The sequence below is a fragment of the Polyodon spathula genome, unplaced genomic scaffold (genome assembly GCF_017654505.1).
Source record: "Polyodon spathula isolate WHYD16114869_AA unplaced genomic scaffold, ASM1765450v1 scaffolds_2548, whole genome shotgun sequence".
NCBI lineage: Eukaryota > Metazoa > Chordata > Actinopteri > Acipenseriformes > Polyodontidae > Polyodon > Polyodon spathula.
The window spans coordinates 1-16,501 of record NW_024474018.1 but is presented as its reverse complement, the minus strand read 5'-3'; the positions used below and the strand labels follow the sequence as shown (position 1 = coordinate 16,501).

The 16,501-nt window shown below is 39.7% G+C and overlaps 1 protein-coding gene and 1 pseudogene across 1 annotated transcript; one reads left to right on the top strand and one right to left on the bottom strand.

Annotated features, from left to right (window-relative positions):
• Window positions 1–301: 301 nt before the first annotated feature.
• On the top strand, window positions 302–4,847 carry LOC121310798 (putative zinc finger protein 876). Its single transcript, XM_041243724.1, has 2 exons — window positions 302–704; window positions 4,140–4,847. The coding sequence occupies exons 1-2, from the start codon at window positions 302–304 to the stop codon at window positions 4,475–4,477; spliced, it is 741 nt and encodes a 246-aa protein (XP_041099658.1). The 3' UTR covers window positions 4,478–4,847.
• A 4,135-nt stretch (window positions 4,848–8,982) lies between these two features.
• Window positions 8,983–13,283, bottom strand: LOC121310797 (annotated as a pseudogene).
• Window positions 13,284–16,501: the final 3,218 nt, after the last annotated feature.

The window sequence follows — 16,501 nt, the reverse complement described above, 5'->3', positions numbered from 1 at the left end:
TGTGTCTTTCTGTCTGTTAGTCTAATGAGGTAAAACACAAAAAATCAGAACTCGAATCGGCTCTCGGTATTGGGCAAGACAATCTTATCGGGACACCTCTATTTTCCTTTTTTTGAAGTGTAAAAACTTGTCTGGATATTAACACTGGAGGTGAAAATTGCATGAATGTTACTCAGCAACAACATCCAGGGACTGAGTACTTCATCTTTTAAAAACCCAGATAGCTGCTCTTGTTAAACAGCTTTCATAGTATTTTTAATCCTTTTTCATTTTCTTCTTGCAGCAGCCACTAAGCAGAACCATGTGTGATTCCATGGACAGCGTGAAGACTGAATCTGACCTGATTAAAGAGGAGCTCCCTGAACTTGAAGTGGTCCCCATTACATTACTATCTGCACTGGCTTCCCTCCCCATTAAACAGGAGCTCTGTGAGATCATGCCATGCAGCGCGATCAAGCCAGAGGGGAGTGCTGGGATTAAAGCTGAACCCAGTGAATTGGGGATCTGCCAGACTGAAAAACCAGTTTCCTTGAAAGCAGCCCCCCCTGCGCTGGGTCCTGTATGCCTGCGGGCATGTAGTGTGGTGCTGAAGAGAATCTGCCTGAGAGTGCAGGATGCTGGAGCGGGAGCCAGCTCTCCCAACAGCATGCAAGGATGTGGAAAGGAAGACGGGGGGAGCTCCCATTCAGAGTGCAGTCCAGCAGGTGAGTGACTCTGAGTAGCTGTGACGACATCACTCTACTGTGTCATATTATCCACAGCAGGACTGAGAGGCAGGGAGCAGATGGGTTACACTACTAGCTACTTAATATCACTCCTGTTAATGCCGCACTCCCATTATCATTCAATTACATTGCCCCCAATATTATTAGTGTTATTTCCTTAGATGCCCTTACAATCATATCACATTATTTTTACATACAATTACCCTTTTTATACTGTTGGGTTTTTACTTGAGCAATCTAGATAATTTGGATTTTCCTTCCAAATGCAGACGACCCCAAGCCGAAGGAAATATGAGCGGGTTTATTTAAATACCACAGAATGTGCTGAAGCATAGTACTGAGTGAAAGTGAACTCGTTATAAATTTGATATATGTGTGGTACAGTGATGAGACCATTGAAAGAAGATAAGATACTGTCAATCGCTGGGTTTGTTTCCTTGATTTTTAACTGAAGAGATTCAGGTTTATTTTTTGTTGGTTTAACAATAACAGACTTATGAATGTGAACAGACCTTGAATGTAAGTGTAGGTTGCCACAGAATGGTCGTCTTTGGATTGGAAATTATTGTTCTGTAATGTTGTTCCTAATGAGGAGACACAGTTTCACTGGAATACTTGAATGAAGAGCTTAAACAAGTCACATTGTCACCAGTCATTACTGCAGTTGTTTTGGTTTTAATCAGTGACTCTTCAAAGCTTCTGAAGGATATCTCCTGTACTGGGCTGTTTCAGAGAGCTTTTCAATCCTCAGCACCCCACTGCCCTGCCCAGTGCTGGTGGCTTGCAGATGAGCAATGGAAAGTATGTCCCTTTTTCCCCACTGTAGGCCTGTAAGTTTCTGGATTGGAATGTGCTCCTTTTCTATGCACTGCGCCCTCAAGTGGTAGTTTTGTTTATAGCTAATGACGTTATTTTAGAATTCGGTTTTGAAAGTAAACGATAAAGAACACAGATGACGCAGTGAGTTTTTGTAAGCGGAGGAGCGAATACAGTTTTTCACCGTTGATACCGTTTGATACTTATGTAGATTAATAACAAGACTGTATACATAGAAATCATAAGTGACACTATCCTTCGATCCTTGTACATTCTTAATGGATGTAAAGACATAATGATAAGAAAATAGGTACACTGAAGAATATTCATTTGTGCTTGGATGGAGTTACTGGCACGGGACATATTGCTGTATTTGAAGGGTTCTTCCCTCGTCTGACTATTTTTGGATGTGAGTAAATACAAGCTTATTGTTTTCTGAAGATTGGGAAGTCTGTACTCTGGAATTATTCTTTCAGTTAAGAGTTGGAAGTGATGTGTGGAGCACAGTGACTGGATGACAAGTCATAATGTTTAGGATTCCTAGCTTACAAAAACTAACAAGTGGTAAAATCGCATATTAAGAAGCCACCACACCTATGATGATTAGCAATGGTTTTTACATTTAAACTTTGTTAAAAGATATATAATTTCCCACTCCTTTTTGAATGGAAGTTTCATTTTAATAACACTGCAAATTACCTGATGACTCTCAAGAAAGTGCTTCAAAACTGAACAATTAAATATGTCAATGTATTTACTAAAATTCCAAGTATTTACTATCCCAAGGGTTCAATATTAATCCCAAAGAAATGTCACTAAGGATTTTCTAACCTCATACCAGCAGCAACAATATAGCTGGAAACTTCAGCTGTCACTTTATCAAATCTTCAATTCTACAGGTGTCTCACACACAGTGATGCAATCAAGACCAAACGGACCACACAGCACCTGTTAACACACTGTTGTTGTTGTTTAATTAGTAAACAATTGATGCGATCTTATGGTGTCAAGATTAATGTAAATGAAAAGGAATACACACAATCTGTTTTACACATAATCATATTTTAACTCATTACATGGTGGTACCTGATACGGTTTAATATGACCTGCTTATCATAGTGCCTTAAATTGAATTATTATTTGATAACAATTCTGATGATAATGATAATAATAATAATAATATCTTTTTTTTTATATAGTGCCTTTCATAGTGGACCACCATCACAAATTGGCTCTTTACATTATTTGTAAGTTTGGGAGACGATTTTGGTCAATAAGACTGAAAAAAAGATACTTAGCTTATTTCTTATTTGATTTCTGACAGCCTAGTCAGGCCATTGTCATTGACAACACTGATCACAGTTCTGTGATGCACAATACTGGCAGATGTGTAAAATGGCCATGTAATGTGGACAGTATGTTCTAGGTTAGTTTCTTAAAGTACTTGACATATCCTCGGCCATCAAAAGAGGCAAGCTAAAGATTCAAAACAGTGAAAAAAAATTGAATTCTGCCAAAATTGATATCCATTCCCTAAATATCCTAAGAGACATCGGCCCACACCAAATCAAAACCTGCGTAAGCCACTCATCTCACTTCATAGAAACCGTGTTTAACAGCATTTATAGCAGTTTGTTTTTTAAAGTGTGATTAGCAGATTGTGCAGGTTTTGGTTTGGTCTGGGTCATGTTCTGCTTTATTGTGACAGTTGAAAGCATGCCTGTTAATGTAGGAATCCTTGTTTGAAGATCAGTTAGTTGGTTCACAACCTGTTTACCATGGTGGGCCTCATATGCATCTCTCTGTGTTGTGTGGGCTGTACTTATTACTCAGTACACACACAACAGTACTTATTACCTGTGTGTCAAAATAAAATGTTATCTATTATCTCAGCAATGCCATACAAATCATTGATACCTCTCATTACTACACTGGCAAATGTAGACCAAGCGCATTTAAAATGAGCTGTTAAAATGAATTTCTGCTTACTCTCCTGATATCTGTGAATGGATTCAAAAAAAGAAGCCAAGTTAGAAACGGCAGTTGTGTTAATCCTGGCCCTAGCACCATTCCAGTTGTACCTATTTGCTTGATGCTTGACAAGATTGGGGGGGTTTATAACATTCTGCCACCCAGCTGCTTTAGTCTGCCGCCCTGGAGAGTGAAAATTCCTGAGGGGAACCCTGTATCATTCATGTGGAATTATTTGGTGGCAGTTAAATGAGAGATTGCATTTTAGTGTCATTATTTAGCTCCTGTTTTTGCATACTTGTGTTTTATTTATTTATTTTTTGCTTTTGTTTTATTCTTTGTATATTGTGGTTACAGAAGTTTGTGTTTGTTATAAACTAGAAACCTATTTAAGCACACTGAAAGACCAGTTCAACAATATATAGCTTTCAACCATTTCTTATGACAAAACGGGTACAATCTGGAACAAAAGAGATGAAAATGTGTACATTTCCTGATTCTTTTACTGATGGCTTTCCTATTGGCTGAAGTATAATGCTGGTCATGAAACAATAAAATGAGGAAGATACAATTGCAGCATTTCCTACTGGAAACAGTCTGACTTTCTCTCCTGTTTGTATTTTCCAGGTTCCAGAACAGCAGCTAAAGTAAGGGCGAACAGTGACTGTGGGAATGGTGTCACCAAGTCAGGAGGTTTTAGAATACTCCAGCGACCACGCAGTGGAAAGAAACCATATCTCTGCTCTGACTGCGGTGAGAGTTTCAGTTGGTCACGAAACCTTACATCTAACCAGCGAATTCACAGAGGAAAGAATCCATATCACTGTTGTGACTGCGGGAAGAGTTTCAGTTGGTCACGAAACCTTACATCTAACCAGCAAATTCACAGAGGAGAGAAACCATATCACTGTTGTGACTGTGGGAAGAGTTTAAATTGGTCACGAAACCTTACATCTAACCAGTGAATTCACAGAGGAGAGAAACCATATCACTGTTGTGACTGTGGGAAGAGTTTCAGTTGGTCACGAAACCTTACATCTAACCAGCGAATTCACAGAGGAAAGAAACCATATCACTGTTGTGACTGTGGGAAGAGGTTTAATCATTCAGTAGCCCTTGCAATACACCATCGAATTCACACAGGATAGAAACCGTATCAGTGTTCTAACTGTGGGAAGAGGTTTAATCATTCAGTAGCCCTTGCAATACACCATCGAATTCACACAGGATAGAAACCGTATCAGTGTTCTAACTGTGGGAAGAGGTTGATTCATTCAGCAGCCCTTGCAATACACCATCAAATTCACACAGGAGAGAAACCGTATCACTGTTCTGACTGTGGGATGAGGTTTAATCACTCAGGACAGCTTAAAACACACCAGCGAACTCACACAGGAGTGAAACTGTATCGCTGCTCTGATTGTGGGAAGAGTTACAGTGATTCAAGAGCCCTTGCAAAACACCAGCGAATTCACACATGATAAAAATGCATTGCTCCTCTTACTGTGGAAAGAGTTTCTATAAGACACGAGTGAATTCATGTAAGAAAGAAACAAAAAAAAAAAAAAACTTGAAATTTCAGTGATGTTCTGAATGAAATAACGTTCGCCTGTTCTGCTCAGAAGAGCCAGCTTCTGTTTCATCGTAGCAGGGCTGGCTAGTGTGGGTGCCTGAGCTGAGGACCCAGCCAGACCCTGCCAGAAATCTTTAACCCTTTGAGTAGTATGAACGTACTGGTACATTCATTGAATTAATGGTCCCCAAGGAGTATGAACATACTGGTACGTTATGCAAATTTTGAGCTTTGAATTTGAACTTTGAGCTTGAATTACTGATTCTATAAAACTGCTGATAATCTGATGTTTTAACACTGGGTGTAACACCTTGTAGTGTTCTCTTGCGTCATCTGCCAGATATTTATGGAATTACACACAACAAACCCAGTCACACAACGTCAACACTGTCTGGAAAACGGCGAGAAATGCTCTGTGGGAAAGAAGTACTAGAAATTATATTGAATTCCGATTCAAATTCTTCTACTGAATCAGGTGTTAGTGAAAATATCAGTGAAGAATATTTACATTGAGTGGCCCAAGCTCAGACAATGTGACAAGGATCACTGAGCTACATTTTCCTCACTGCCTTCACCCTCACCACGTGTTTACCCAGGTATAATGTATACCCCTCTCTCGCTCAAGTTTTTTTTTTTTTTTCTGGAAGTGTTGTTGTTGATCCTGATTGTTGTTTGAGCTATTTTTTTGTCAAAACTTTTCACTATGACAAAATAATGATTCATATTTATTTGTTTGGTTTATTTACTGTAAGAAATAGTTGTTTACATATTTTATTGTGTAATAAATTGCTAATAGGCCTACTAACAAATGTGTCGATGTGAGGAGTGTAAATATGAAAAATTATTAAAAAAAAAACCTCACTCCAGTTGGCCCATGTGGTGGGAAAATTACATCTCATGCAATTTATGTACTAACCTCTGAGCTGTTTGTTTGTTTAGCTTGTATGACTTAAAAAGGGATTATACCAATGTAATAAGAAGTTTGAAGCTTATTTTTCTTAATTTGTAAGAATTGTTCTATATAGTCCAGACATTTATCTTCCCCTTTTTAGCCTTCACTTGCATACTGTTATTAAGTGAAGAGGGATGAAAGTAGACTGAAAATGCCCATATATAGCCATGATTTAAATAACTGCAAAAAGTCTACGTGATAGAGATTGTCATGGTGCCAGGAGGAACAAGACGTGCTCGCTAAAGCCATAATAAGCTTAATTCTAAGTAGTTATGATATTAGTTATATGATGTGTTGTTATTGTATAATTTGAGAGGCCCCTTTAATGTTGCTACTGCTATGATTGTTTAGGGTTTCCATGTTCAGGTTTATAAGATTTAGGTATAATATAATAATTATGTGTTATTATTGGTAGCTGTTTGTGAACACACTTCCTCTTTCTTTCTGAAGGACAGGTAGCCCTTTATAAGGAATGGAAAGTTACTGACTACTAGCTAGAAAGAGGAAGTTCTATTTCTTTAGTAACCGCAAGCTGCTTCCGTGGCACTTCACAGAAATGTCACCGACTAACTTTTATTTTAGGGGGCTTGCAATTTAACTTTAAGTTGTTATTATTGGTCTCATCTTAATCTTCCAAGTTTTTGCTATCCACTAATATTGAGTTAAGCTTCTGTGATTGGCTCGTAATAACTGTAGGTTACAAGGTATATATTATGCTTCCTGCTCTGTGTAGCTCAGAACATTGCTCGGTTTCCTAACACCTGTGTGTGTTGAGATTATTCTCGGGTTTGCAAACTATTAAACTTATTTACTCAATCTTGTCTGTTCTACTGAGTCTCTGTCTTACAGGAGTTTAAAGTATAAACTTCCACCACACCCATCAAAACATTTTAAAACTCACTACTCAAAGGGTTAATTAAATTTGCTTGCAGTTATATGAACACCCCTTTATTAACATGTTAAATTTTGCTAATATGAATAAATAAAAGCAGCATTTTTAGTAAGTTATTTTTGTAATTAATTTTCAAAAGTAAAAATATTAATGACTATTTTCAGAATTACGGTTATTTAGAGAATATACAATGCAGTCTGTAAACCATTGTTCGCAAGAAATGTTAAGAAGAAACTTCTATAAATTTCTCAATGCTAGAAATAGAAAATGAGGTGCCTATTCCATTAGGAATGCATTTTAAAGTATCCCTGGAGTATTATTACTGGACAATTGGCATTTCAGAAACTTTTTTTGTAACAGGGTAGAATTATTTAGTTATAGTGCAATTGGTTTATTTATACCCAAGGAAGAATAAATATTCAGGCATAAATTAACTGTATAATTTATTATCTTCAACTGTGTTGCCAGTTCTTTCTGTATACAGGCATTGCATTTGAATCACAGACCTATACAGTCCTGCTGTCTATATAGGGAGTTTTGGGGTTTAACACCCTAATGCAGAGAAGCTTTCAGGGGGAGAAATTAGGTTAGATTGGGTTAAAAAAAAAAATGGTAACCTAATGGTCTATATGATGTGGAACTTATTAATGAGTGTTTGAATGCTCACTTTTTTCATACAATATTTCTAAATGTCTAATGTCTGTGGTATGGGATTTGGAATTGTCACTGTAACGCATCTTTTCTGCATACAGTATTTCAATATTAACACACACACTTCTTGCTTGTACCTCATATGGTTTGGAAATCCCAAATTTAAATAATAATAAAACTGCTGCAATGCACAGAAATAATCACTGGATGGAGCTCTGGAGATAATTGGAAATTTTGGTAACCATAAAATTGCCCATCATCTATTTGGACACTTCTATTCGTTGAGAATGTTGATACTAAAATCAAATCCTTATATTCGGGGGAAAATTTTTAATAGAATAAATGTGTCAGACAGAAAGCTGTCCAAAAATAAGTTCCTCACTCATTCACGCCTCGTTTCCACTCATGCCACGACCAGGCCGGACGTGTGTGGCTGCCTCTGGTCCCGCGCCCGTTCCTCAACTTTCTTCAAACCAGGCCATTGGCCGAAGTTCTTTGCCTGCTGTAGGAAGTCCCAGAGGCATTGTGGGATAGTATTGTGTTTTCCTTTTAAAAAGCATGGACAGGTAAGTCCATCCAATGAGTGATGGAGGCTGATGCAGAAAGGAGTGTTGTGGCTATTTCTTTCTATTATCTCTTTTCCATGAATTTTATTTCCAGTCTATGTCAGCACGCTACTCAAACAGCACAGCAATGAAAGAATAGCAAGCTGTCCCTACGAAAAGTATAAATCCGCCGTGTGCAGCTAATGGTAAACATGGGAACCAACAAGAACTGTCACGACGAGGTTTTCTTTTCACTCAGGATTTGGATTATTTTTTCTGTGGTTTTCTAACTATTTTGTTAGAAACTTCCAGAATAAATAAAATGAAAGAACGTAAAGTGGACTGGGCCCTGCTTTTTTATTTTTCTATTTCTTGTAATCAGTTAAGTGTTATGGCTGCAATGTGAAGCTAATAAACACTTGAACCATCCATCTGAGAAAAGAAGCATGGTATTGCATTCATAATGTGCTGCAAACTTCTAATCAACTCAGTACAGCTTGCAGGCACAGTCTTAAGCAACATGCTAAAAGAATCATTGTGTTCCTTAAAGCTCTCACCAAAAACCAGCTGGACTTTATCTCTGTTAGTGACTTTCCACAGTTTTGGACACATCTGTATCACCAGGAGGAAAGCGTGGGGTCCAGGGGCAGATAGAGGAATACATCTCTCAATCTTTACATTGTCTGCAATAAAACAAGCAGGGTGTGTCGACCACAGTGACCCGCCTCCCAGACACTTCTTTTCTCTTCTCGCACTCCCTCAAAGAGGGGCTCAATCCAGATCCAGTCTCCTCTACGTAGGTCTTTTTTGTCTAGATGCTTGATGTCATAAACCTCTTGAATGTAGAGAAGGCAGTTCTAAAAGTCCCAGAGTCCAGATCCAGTTCTAAGTTGCACTCTGCCCAGGATGGTGTTCCCTGATGAACTCTTCCCAGCCCCCTTTCCCAAGCAGTACGATCCTTGGCTCAGAGGGTTCCTGAGAAACAGGTTCTTCAGCCTCTGGTCCAGCAGCTGTAGTTCCCTGCCCTGCTGGAGAACAAAACAATGAAGACATTTTAAATTTCTTGTCTGTTTTGACTTTACTACTGTATGTAGGACTGTAAATGAAAGGTTAGAAAGCTCCCTTGATATAATTAACTTTATATGATCTGAGCAAAGCACAGCTGTGTAATATAGAATATCTATTCCTCCTTGTTGGAATTATCAGTTTATTGGCTGGTTGTGTTACTGTATGTAGGACTTTGTCTGTAAATTAAAAGGTGCAGTACTGTCTCACATGATTTATACAACAGCTTGCTGCTATATCTAGAGCCTATAATCTGATCAAAGTGCATCTGATATGAACAACATGAAATGTACTGATCTCCTCGGTTTTAACTTAATGTATGCAGGACTCTGTCCTGTAAGTGAAATCTATATCAAAAACAATGTAAGAAAGTTAGAAAAACATAACAGCTGTTTAAAGGGGTGATATCAAATACAAAAGCACAAGTTAAAAGGAATTTGGGCAATCTTGTCAAGCAAATAGGGACAACTGGAAAGTTGCTGGGGCCCAACATTCACACAATCCCTGCTTCTGATTGGCTCCTTGCTTATTGCTTCACTCCACTTTAAAGCTGTGTGGACACAATGGAGTTTCTGAAGTTACCCTGTCGTAACTTGGAAAAAATATATAGGATAACAATCTAGCATTTAGGATTGTGAAACTATAAACTTGAGACATTGCATGCATTATGGAAGAGATGTCACCTTGTGCAGTTTGGGCAATAGGACTTGCATCTTCACAAATATATATTGTGCACACCTCATACATAACACACAAGACCACTGAGCAACTACATTAGCTTTGACAAGGCTTTAATTATTCAAATACATTATGAAGACACAGAGAGTAGTTTGTCAGTAGACTTGGAGCGCCTTTTAAGGAACACGGCCAACAGGACAGCGCAAGAGAGAGCCAGAGCGACAGTGGAGACCGCCAGCACAGGGACAAAGGAGCCAGAGGGGTTAACAGGACAGTGCAGGAAGCTACACCCATTGCAGACACCAGGAGTAGCAACTCTGCAGAGAGCATCACTCTCTTTTCATTTGAATAATGCAAGACTTAAAATCAATGCAAATAAAAGCAGGCCAACCCTTCCATTGCCAGCAAGTTGGTTCAAAGCTCCGTAGCACAGAGAGCTGCTCTTACCCTGCACTTCCACAAGCTGCAGGGGGTGGTACAAGGACTCCTTACTCAGCACGACAGCATGGTCTCGGGCCACATGCACCATGGTCAGGGGGCCAATGGTGATCTCCTTTACATGCACTCGGGGGTCCTGGCCAGCTACACAGGAAGGGGAGAGACAGGAGGGCAAGGTTATTGGCATTGCTGAAACCAAGTAATGCACTGGTGATTGAGCTACTCCACAATGCAACTCCATTGAAGGGGAGCACATGGTCAAAAAAGGGTAGAAATGCTTTAGCACTAGCAAAGTCACTGGAGCCCATTTTCTTCTATCAGAGTCTCATTTCCAGTTTGGCTCATGCAGATGTGGAAGAATGAAACAAGTTGTTGCTGCTTCCTGGTACCTGATCCCCTTCATGTGTTTAAACTCACACCAATGGTCTAGCATGAAATCAGACCAGCTGACCTACTGCAGAAGGTCAATCATTAATATTAACCACTTGAATTTGAAGATGTTTAACCCTTTACTGCCCTGACTGTTCCCATACCTATTTTCTCAATGTCAAGCATGTGTGACACTGGGCAGCAAAGAGTTAAGACTAAACTGTAGTTGAAGTGACAGTATTTGTGCAGCTTGAGCTGCAACTGGGCCAGAGGTAGGCTACCATGATTGCAATGGCAAAGTTCATCCCACAGGTGCTCAACTGAATTGAGCTTGCTTAGGCAGACCAGTCTCCTAGAGACCATCACAAACAGCATGGTGGAATAAGAGGGCAGGGGCAGGATTTAAAGGCTAGTCTGTTCAGCACAGAGGATCTGATCACTCTTGCACAGCTTACCTGTTGGTGGCATCAGCTGGTTTGTCAGCATTGACAGCCCTCAGTGTGCAAGTCACATAGATCTGAAACAAGGGAGAGAGGAGGGAAAGAGTCAAACACTACATAATGCACCAGAAAGCAAAACTCTAACCATAATATACTTTGACACGTTGAAAGGACCAAGGTCTAGCCAAAGCTTACCAAACTCCTGGAATCCCCCTGGATCCTGAAAGCAGTGATGTCAAAGTGCAGCTTGGTCAGAGCAGGTCTGGTGAAGGAAGAGGAGGAGTCTGGAGCTTTGCTATCCATCAGGCAGCTGGCAGAAACAGGAGGAGAATGGGTTACACCTCCAACACACACCCTTCAAAACAGGGTCAATAAAGCAGAGTGCAGCACAAGCTGGTGTGTAAAGTAACTCCAGTTCTCATCCAAGCTTGTCCACGACAGCGTATCTGGGCTCAGAGTCTTTGTTTCTGCTCAGGGTTGTGATGCAGCTGTCGACGTAGAGCCACAGGGGCACGTGGTTGTCGACGGCAACAGAAGCCTCAACATGAAGGATGTCACCCAGATAGATGACATTGGAGACTCTGGGACCACTCCAGTTATCTGGAACAGGAAGCAAGTAGACCCATTATACAGAGACCAGCATTAAACACACGATACAAGAACCTCTACTACAGGAAAGTATGCACTAGCAAATCCTTCCTACAGGACCATTTCAGTTATCTGCCAGTGCACAATTTCTCTGCCAACAAACAGCTGCAGGAACCCTCCATGCCAGGGGTGTGCAATGAGTCCTGCGGGGCCCTTCCACTCCAGGGTTAAACAAACTACTTCAGGGCCTGGATGGAGGTTTAATTACAGTTTAGAACAGAAACCCCAGCACTGGAAGACCCAGCTTAGGCCACCCCTACTCCATGACAGACTGGCAAATCACCAGCAGGGTGTCCAATGCCGACCCTTCCACTCCTGGGCTGTGTTCCAACCCTGTTGTAAATTGCTTCATTATACTGCAGTATGCACCGCATGGGGAAATTCAATTTGGATCTGTTCCCATGGAGTGATAAAATAAAGGTAGTTGCATAAATAGAGCTCTCTAATGGAAGGATCGGCTGTTTATTTTATTAAACCATCACACAAGCAGCAATGAGCAACTATGTTGCAAATAGAACACAACTCTATACAGACACACATAAGCCTAGTTGGATTCTCTTAATGGCAGATCCCCACACAAGTGAATACTAATACTTCCAGGGTACGGGTGCAATTTTTCCATTTGAATACATTTCATGGTTCTTCCGAAAGTAAATTCTCAATTACACATGTTTAAATATGCATCATAGGAAATACACAAGTTATAATAGGGGGATTTTATATTCATTTCTCTTCTAAACTCACCCCCTTACACTGGCAGTTGTCATGCTAGTAAAGTAGCAACAAGAATTGAATTTGGCCAATAATCCCCATTATCATGATAATCAATAGATGAACACATTGTTGGAAATCACACAGCATCCCTCAGTTAACTATGGGAGGAGAGGATAAAGACCATTTGACGATAAAAACTTCAGCATCCAATACAAGAGAAACTGGTCTTCATGTTCAAAGACAGTTGCCAGGTTCTGATTAAACCCCACTCCCCATACCCAGCCCATTCCTTCATACCACTCATGAGCAGCAAGGAGAAGTCCAGGATTTGCTCTGTAGAGGCTGTTGAAGTGAAGGGCACCCAAGTTGGCTTTATGGGGCTGCTGCTGACATTCCACCTCCTGAAAAGAAAGCCTTGTAAATGATAGCATGCATAACTAATGAAACATGACATCACAAGCTGGGGGGATGGGGAGAGAGAGAGAAATTTAAAGTGAAGGCACCCAGTCAGCACAGAAAGAAAAGCATTTGTTAAATGAAATCAAACCTGTTCACTTCCTTCAATAGAAGGATCAAATCTATTACAGCAGCAGAGGCTTGAACCCTGGTACAAGTGAATGAGCAGCAGCAAAGGGATTTAGCGTGAAGTTTACAGATCCGGCCCCTCAGGTCCTTGTCTGCGCAGTACAGTACCTCGGGTATCGGCATTCAAGCAGAATATCAGCCATATTAACCCTGGTGATGATGCCAACGCTGGCAGGCTTGTAATAGAGATGGTTTGTGTAGCTCAGGAAGTCTGGGAATACCTAGGGAGAGAAGTGGAGGTGACCCTTCAATGCTTGATTATGAAAGAGTGAAGTGGTCTTGTGATTTAACCCCTTAAGGTACACAAGGAACTGAACATTTGTTCAAACAGTTTAATGCATTTGAATAACTTGAATAGCACAAGAAAACTGACAACAAGCTCCAGCCAGTCAGAACATTGGGAATCCCCATTTCATGCACCTCACTGCAAAATCTTATAGAAATGTTGAGTAAATTAGTGTTGGTCCAATTTAATAGGCTACAGAAGACACATTATAGAATGCAAGTTGCTCTAGAGACCCAATTAATGCACAAACCAGTTTAACAGGTTCCACATACCAACACGTCCAAATATCACTGATCAAAACATTGGAATTCTACTTGTAAGAATCATTTCTTGAAGGATCCCAGGGTGTCAGCTTCAACAACCTTACTGGGGAGTTGATTCCAGACCCTCACAATTCTCTGTGTAAAAAAGTGTCTCCTATTTTCTGTTCTGAATGCCCCCTTTGTCTAATCTCCATTTGTGACCCCTGGTCCTTGTTTCTTTTTTCAGGCTGAAAAAGTCCCTTGGGTCGACACTGTCAATACCTTTTAGAATTTTGAATGCTTGAATTAGGTCGCCACGTAGTCTTCTTTGTTCAAGACTGAACAGATTCAATTCTTTTAGCCTGTCTGCATATGACATGCCTTTTAAGCCCGGAATAATTCTGGTCGCTCTTCTTTGCACTCTTTCTAGAGCAGCAATATCTTTTTTATAGCGAGGTGACCAGAACTGAACACAATATTCAAGATGAGGTCTTACTAGTGCATTGTACAGTTTTAACATTACTTCCCTTGATTTAAATTCAACACTTTTCACAATGTATCCGAGCATCTTGTTAGCCTTTTTTATAGCTTCCCCACATTGTCTAGATGAAGACATTTCTGAGTCAACAAAAACTCCTAGGTCTTTTTCATAGATTCCTTCTCCAATTTCAATATCTCCCATATGATATTTATAATGTACATTTTTATTTCCTGCGTGCAGTACCTTACACTTTTCTCTATTAAATGTCATTTGCCATGTGTCTGCCCAGTTCTGAATCTTGTCTAGATCATTTTGAATGACCTTTGCTGCTGCAACAGTGTTTGCCACTCCTCCTACTTTTGTGTCGTCTGCAAATTTAACAAGTTTGCTTACTATACCAGAATCTAAATCATTAATGTAGATTAGGAATAGCAGAGGACCTAATACTGATCCCTGTGGTACACCGCTGGTTACCACACTCCATTCTGAGTTTTTTCCTCTAATCAGTACTTTTCTGTTTTCTACATGTTAACCACTCCCTAATCCATGTACATGTGTTTCCTTGAATCCCAACTGCGTTCAGTTTGAGAATTAATCTTTTGTGTGGGACTTTGTCAAAAGCTTTCTGGAAATCTAAATAAACCATGTCATATGCTTTGCAATTATCCATTATCGATGTTGCATCCTCAAAGAAATCAAGCAAGTTAGTTAGACACGATCTCCCTTTCCTAAAACCATGTTGACTGTCTCCCAGTACCCTGTTACCATATAGGTAATTTTCCATTTTGGATCTTATTATAGTTTCCATAAGTTTGCATATAGTAGAAGTCAGGCTTACTGGTCTGTAGTTACCTGGTTCAGTTTTGTTTCCCTTTTTGTGGATCGGTATTACGTTTGCAATTTTCCAGTCTGTCGGTACCACCCCTGTGTCAAGAGACTGCTGCATGATCTTGATTAGCGGTTTGTAAATTACTTCTTTCATTTATTTGAGTACTACTGGGAGGATCTCATCCGGCCCAGGGGATTTGTTTATTTTAAGAGCTCCTAGTCCCTTTAACACTTCTGCCTCAGTTATGCTAAAAGTTATTTAAAACTGGATAGGAACTGGATGGCATGTGGGGCAAAACTGGACAGGAACTGGATGACATGTGGGGCATGTTGTCAGTATCTTCCTTTGTAAAAACTTGTGAAAAGTAATCATTTAATATATTTGCTATTTTTTTTCTTCATCTACGATTTTGCCATTTGTATCTCTTAAACATTTAATCTCCTCTTTGAATGTTCTCTTGCTGTTGTAATATTTGAAAAACATTTTGGAATTGGTTTTAGCTCCCTTAGCAATGTTCATTTCTATTTCTCTCTTGGCCTTTCTAACTTCCTTTTTGACTTGCGTTTGCAGTTCTGTGTACTCTTTCTGCGTACTTTCTTTTTGGTCCTTTTTTAATGCTCTGTAAAGTGCCTTTTTTCGCTGAATATTTTTTTTAATTGATCTATTAAACCATTTTGGCAATTTAGTTTTACATTTAGATTTGTCTACTTTAGGGATGTAATTGTTTTGCGCCTCTAGTACTACATTTTTGAAGAACAACCATCCTTCTTCTGTATGGTGTTTTCTCTATTTTACTCCAATCTACTTCTGTTAGTCTCTGTTTCATACCTTCATAGTTTGCTTTTCTAAAATTGTAAACCTTAGCTTTAGTCATTACTTTTGGGGTTTTAAAAAACACTTCAAATGAGACCATGTTGTGGTCTGAGTTTGCCAGTGGTTCTCTGACCTCTGTTTTAGTTATTCTATCTTCGTTATTTGAAAAGACTAAATCAAGGCATGCCTCCCCTCTAGTCGGTGCCTTCACAAATTGTGTTAGGAAGCAGTCATTTGTCATTTCCACCATTTCTATTTCATCCTTCGCGCTACCCACCGGGTTTTCCCATTTTATATGGGGGAAGTTGAAATCCCCCATTAGTATGGCTTCTCCTTTGCTACACGCATTTCTAATGTCATTGTATAACAGATTATTTTGCTCAACGTCTGAATCTGGCGGTCTATAGCATGCCTCTATTATTATGCCCTTTGAATTTTTGTCAGTTATTCTGACCCATATTGATTCGGTTTTATTTTCTTTGATCGCTAAACTGCAGCTTCTGTCTCTGAGTCTCTAATTGCTGCTGGTAACATCTTGGGCCGTGACGCTATCCTCTCACATGTGGTGTTAGCAGTGAGATATTTTCAGCTGTGCAGTTTACCTGTCATGACCGTATAGTTCTTCAGTTGATTCTGCAGGTCAGAATACTTTTGAGAGAGGCTGGCATACTCTGCATTCCTGTGAACTGAGAAACAAGATTAAAACTTAACATCTTTTTTATCACACAGCTCTTGCCAAAACTTTATCATCACCTAGACTTTAACCCTTTGCAGTCCTATATAGGACC

What these genes read in the sequence shown, in the direction of transcription:
- LOC121310798 (XM_041243724.1), top strand. Translation starts at nt 302, where the DNA reads ATGTGTGATTCCATGGACAGCGTGAAGACTGAATCTGACCTGATTAAA. An exon ending in TTCAGAGTGCAGTCCAGCAG is followed by an intron (nt 705 to 4,139) that starts GTGAGTGACTCT and finishes TGTATTTTCCAG; the next exon opens with GTTCCAGAACAGCAGCTAAA.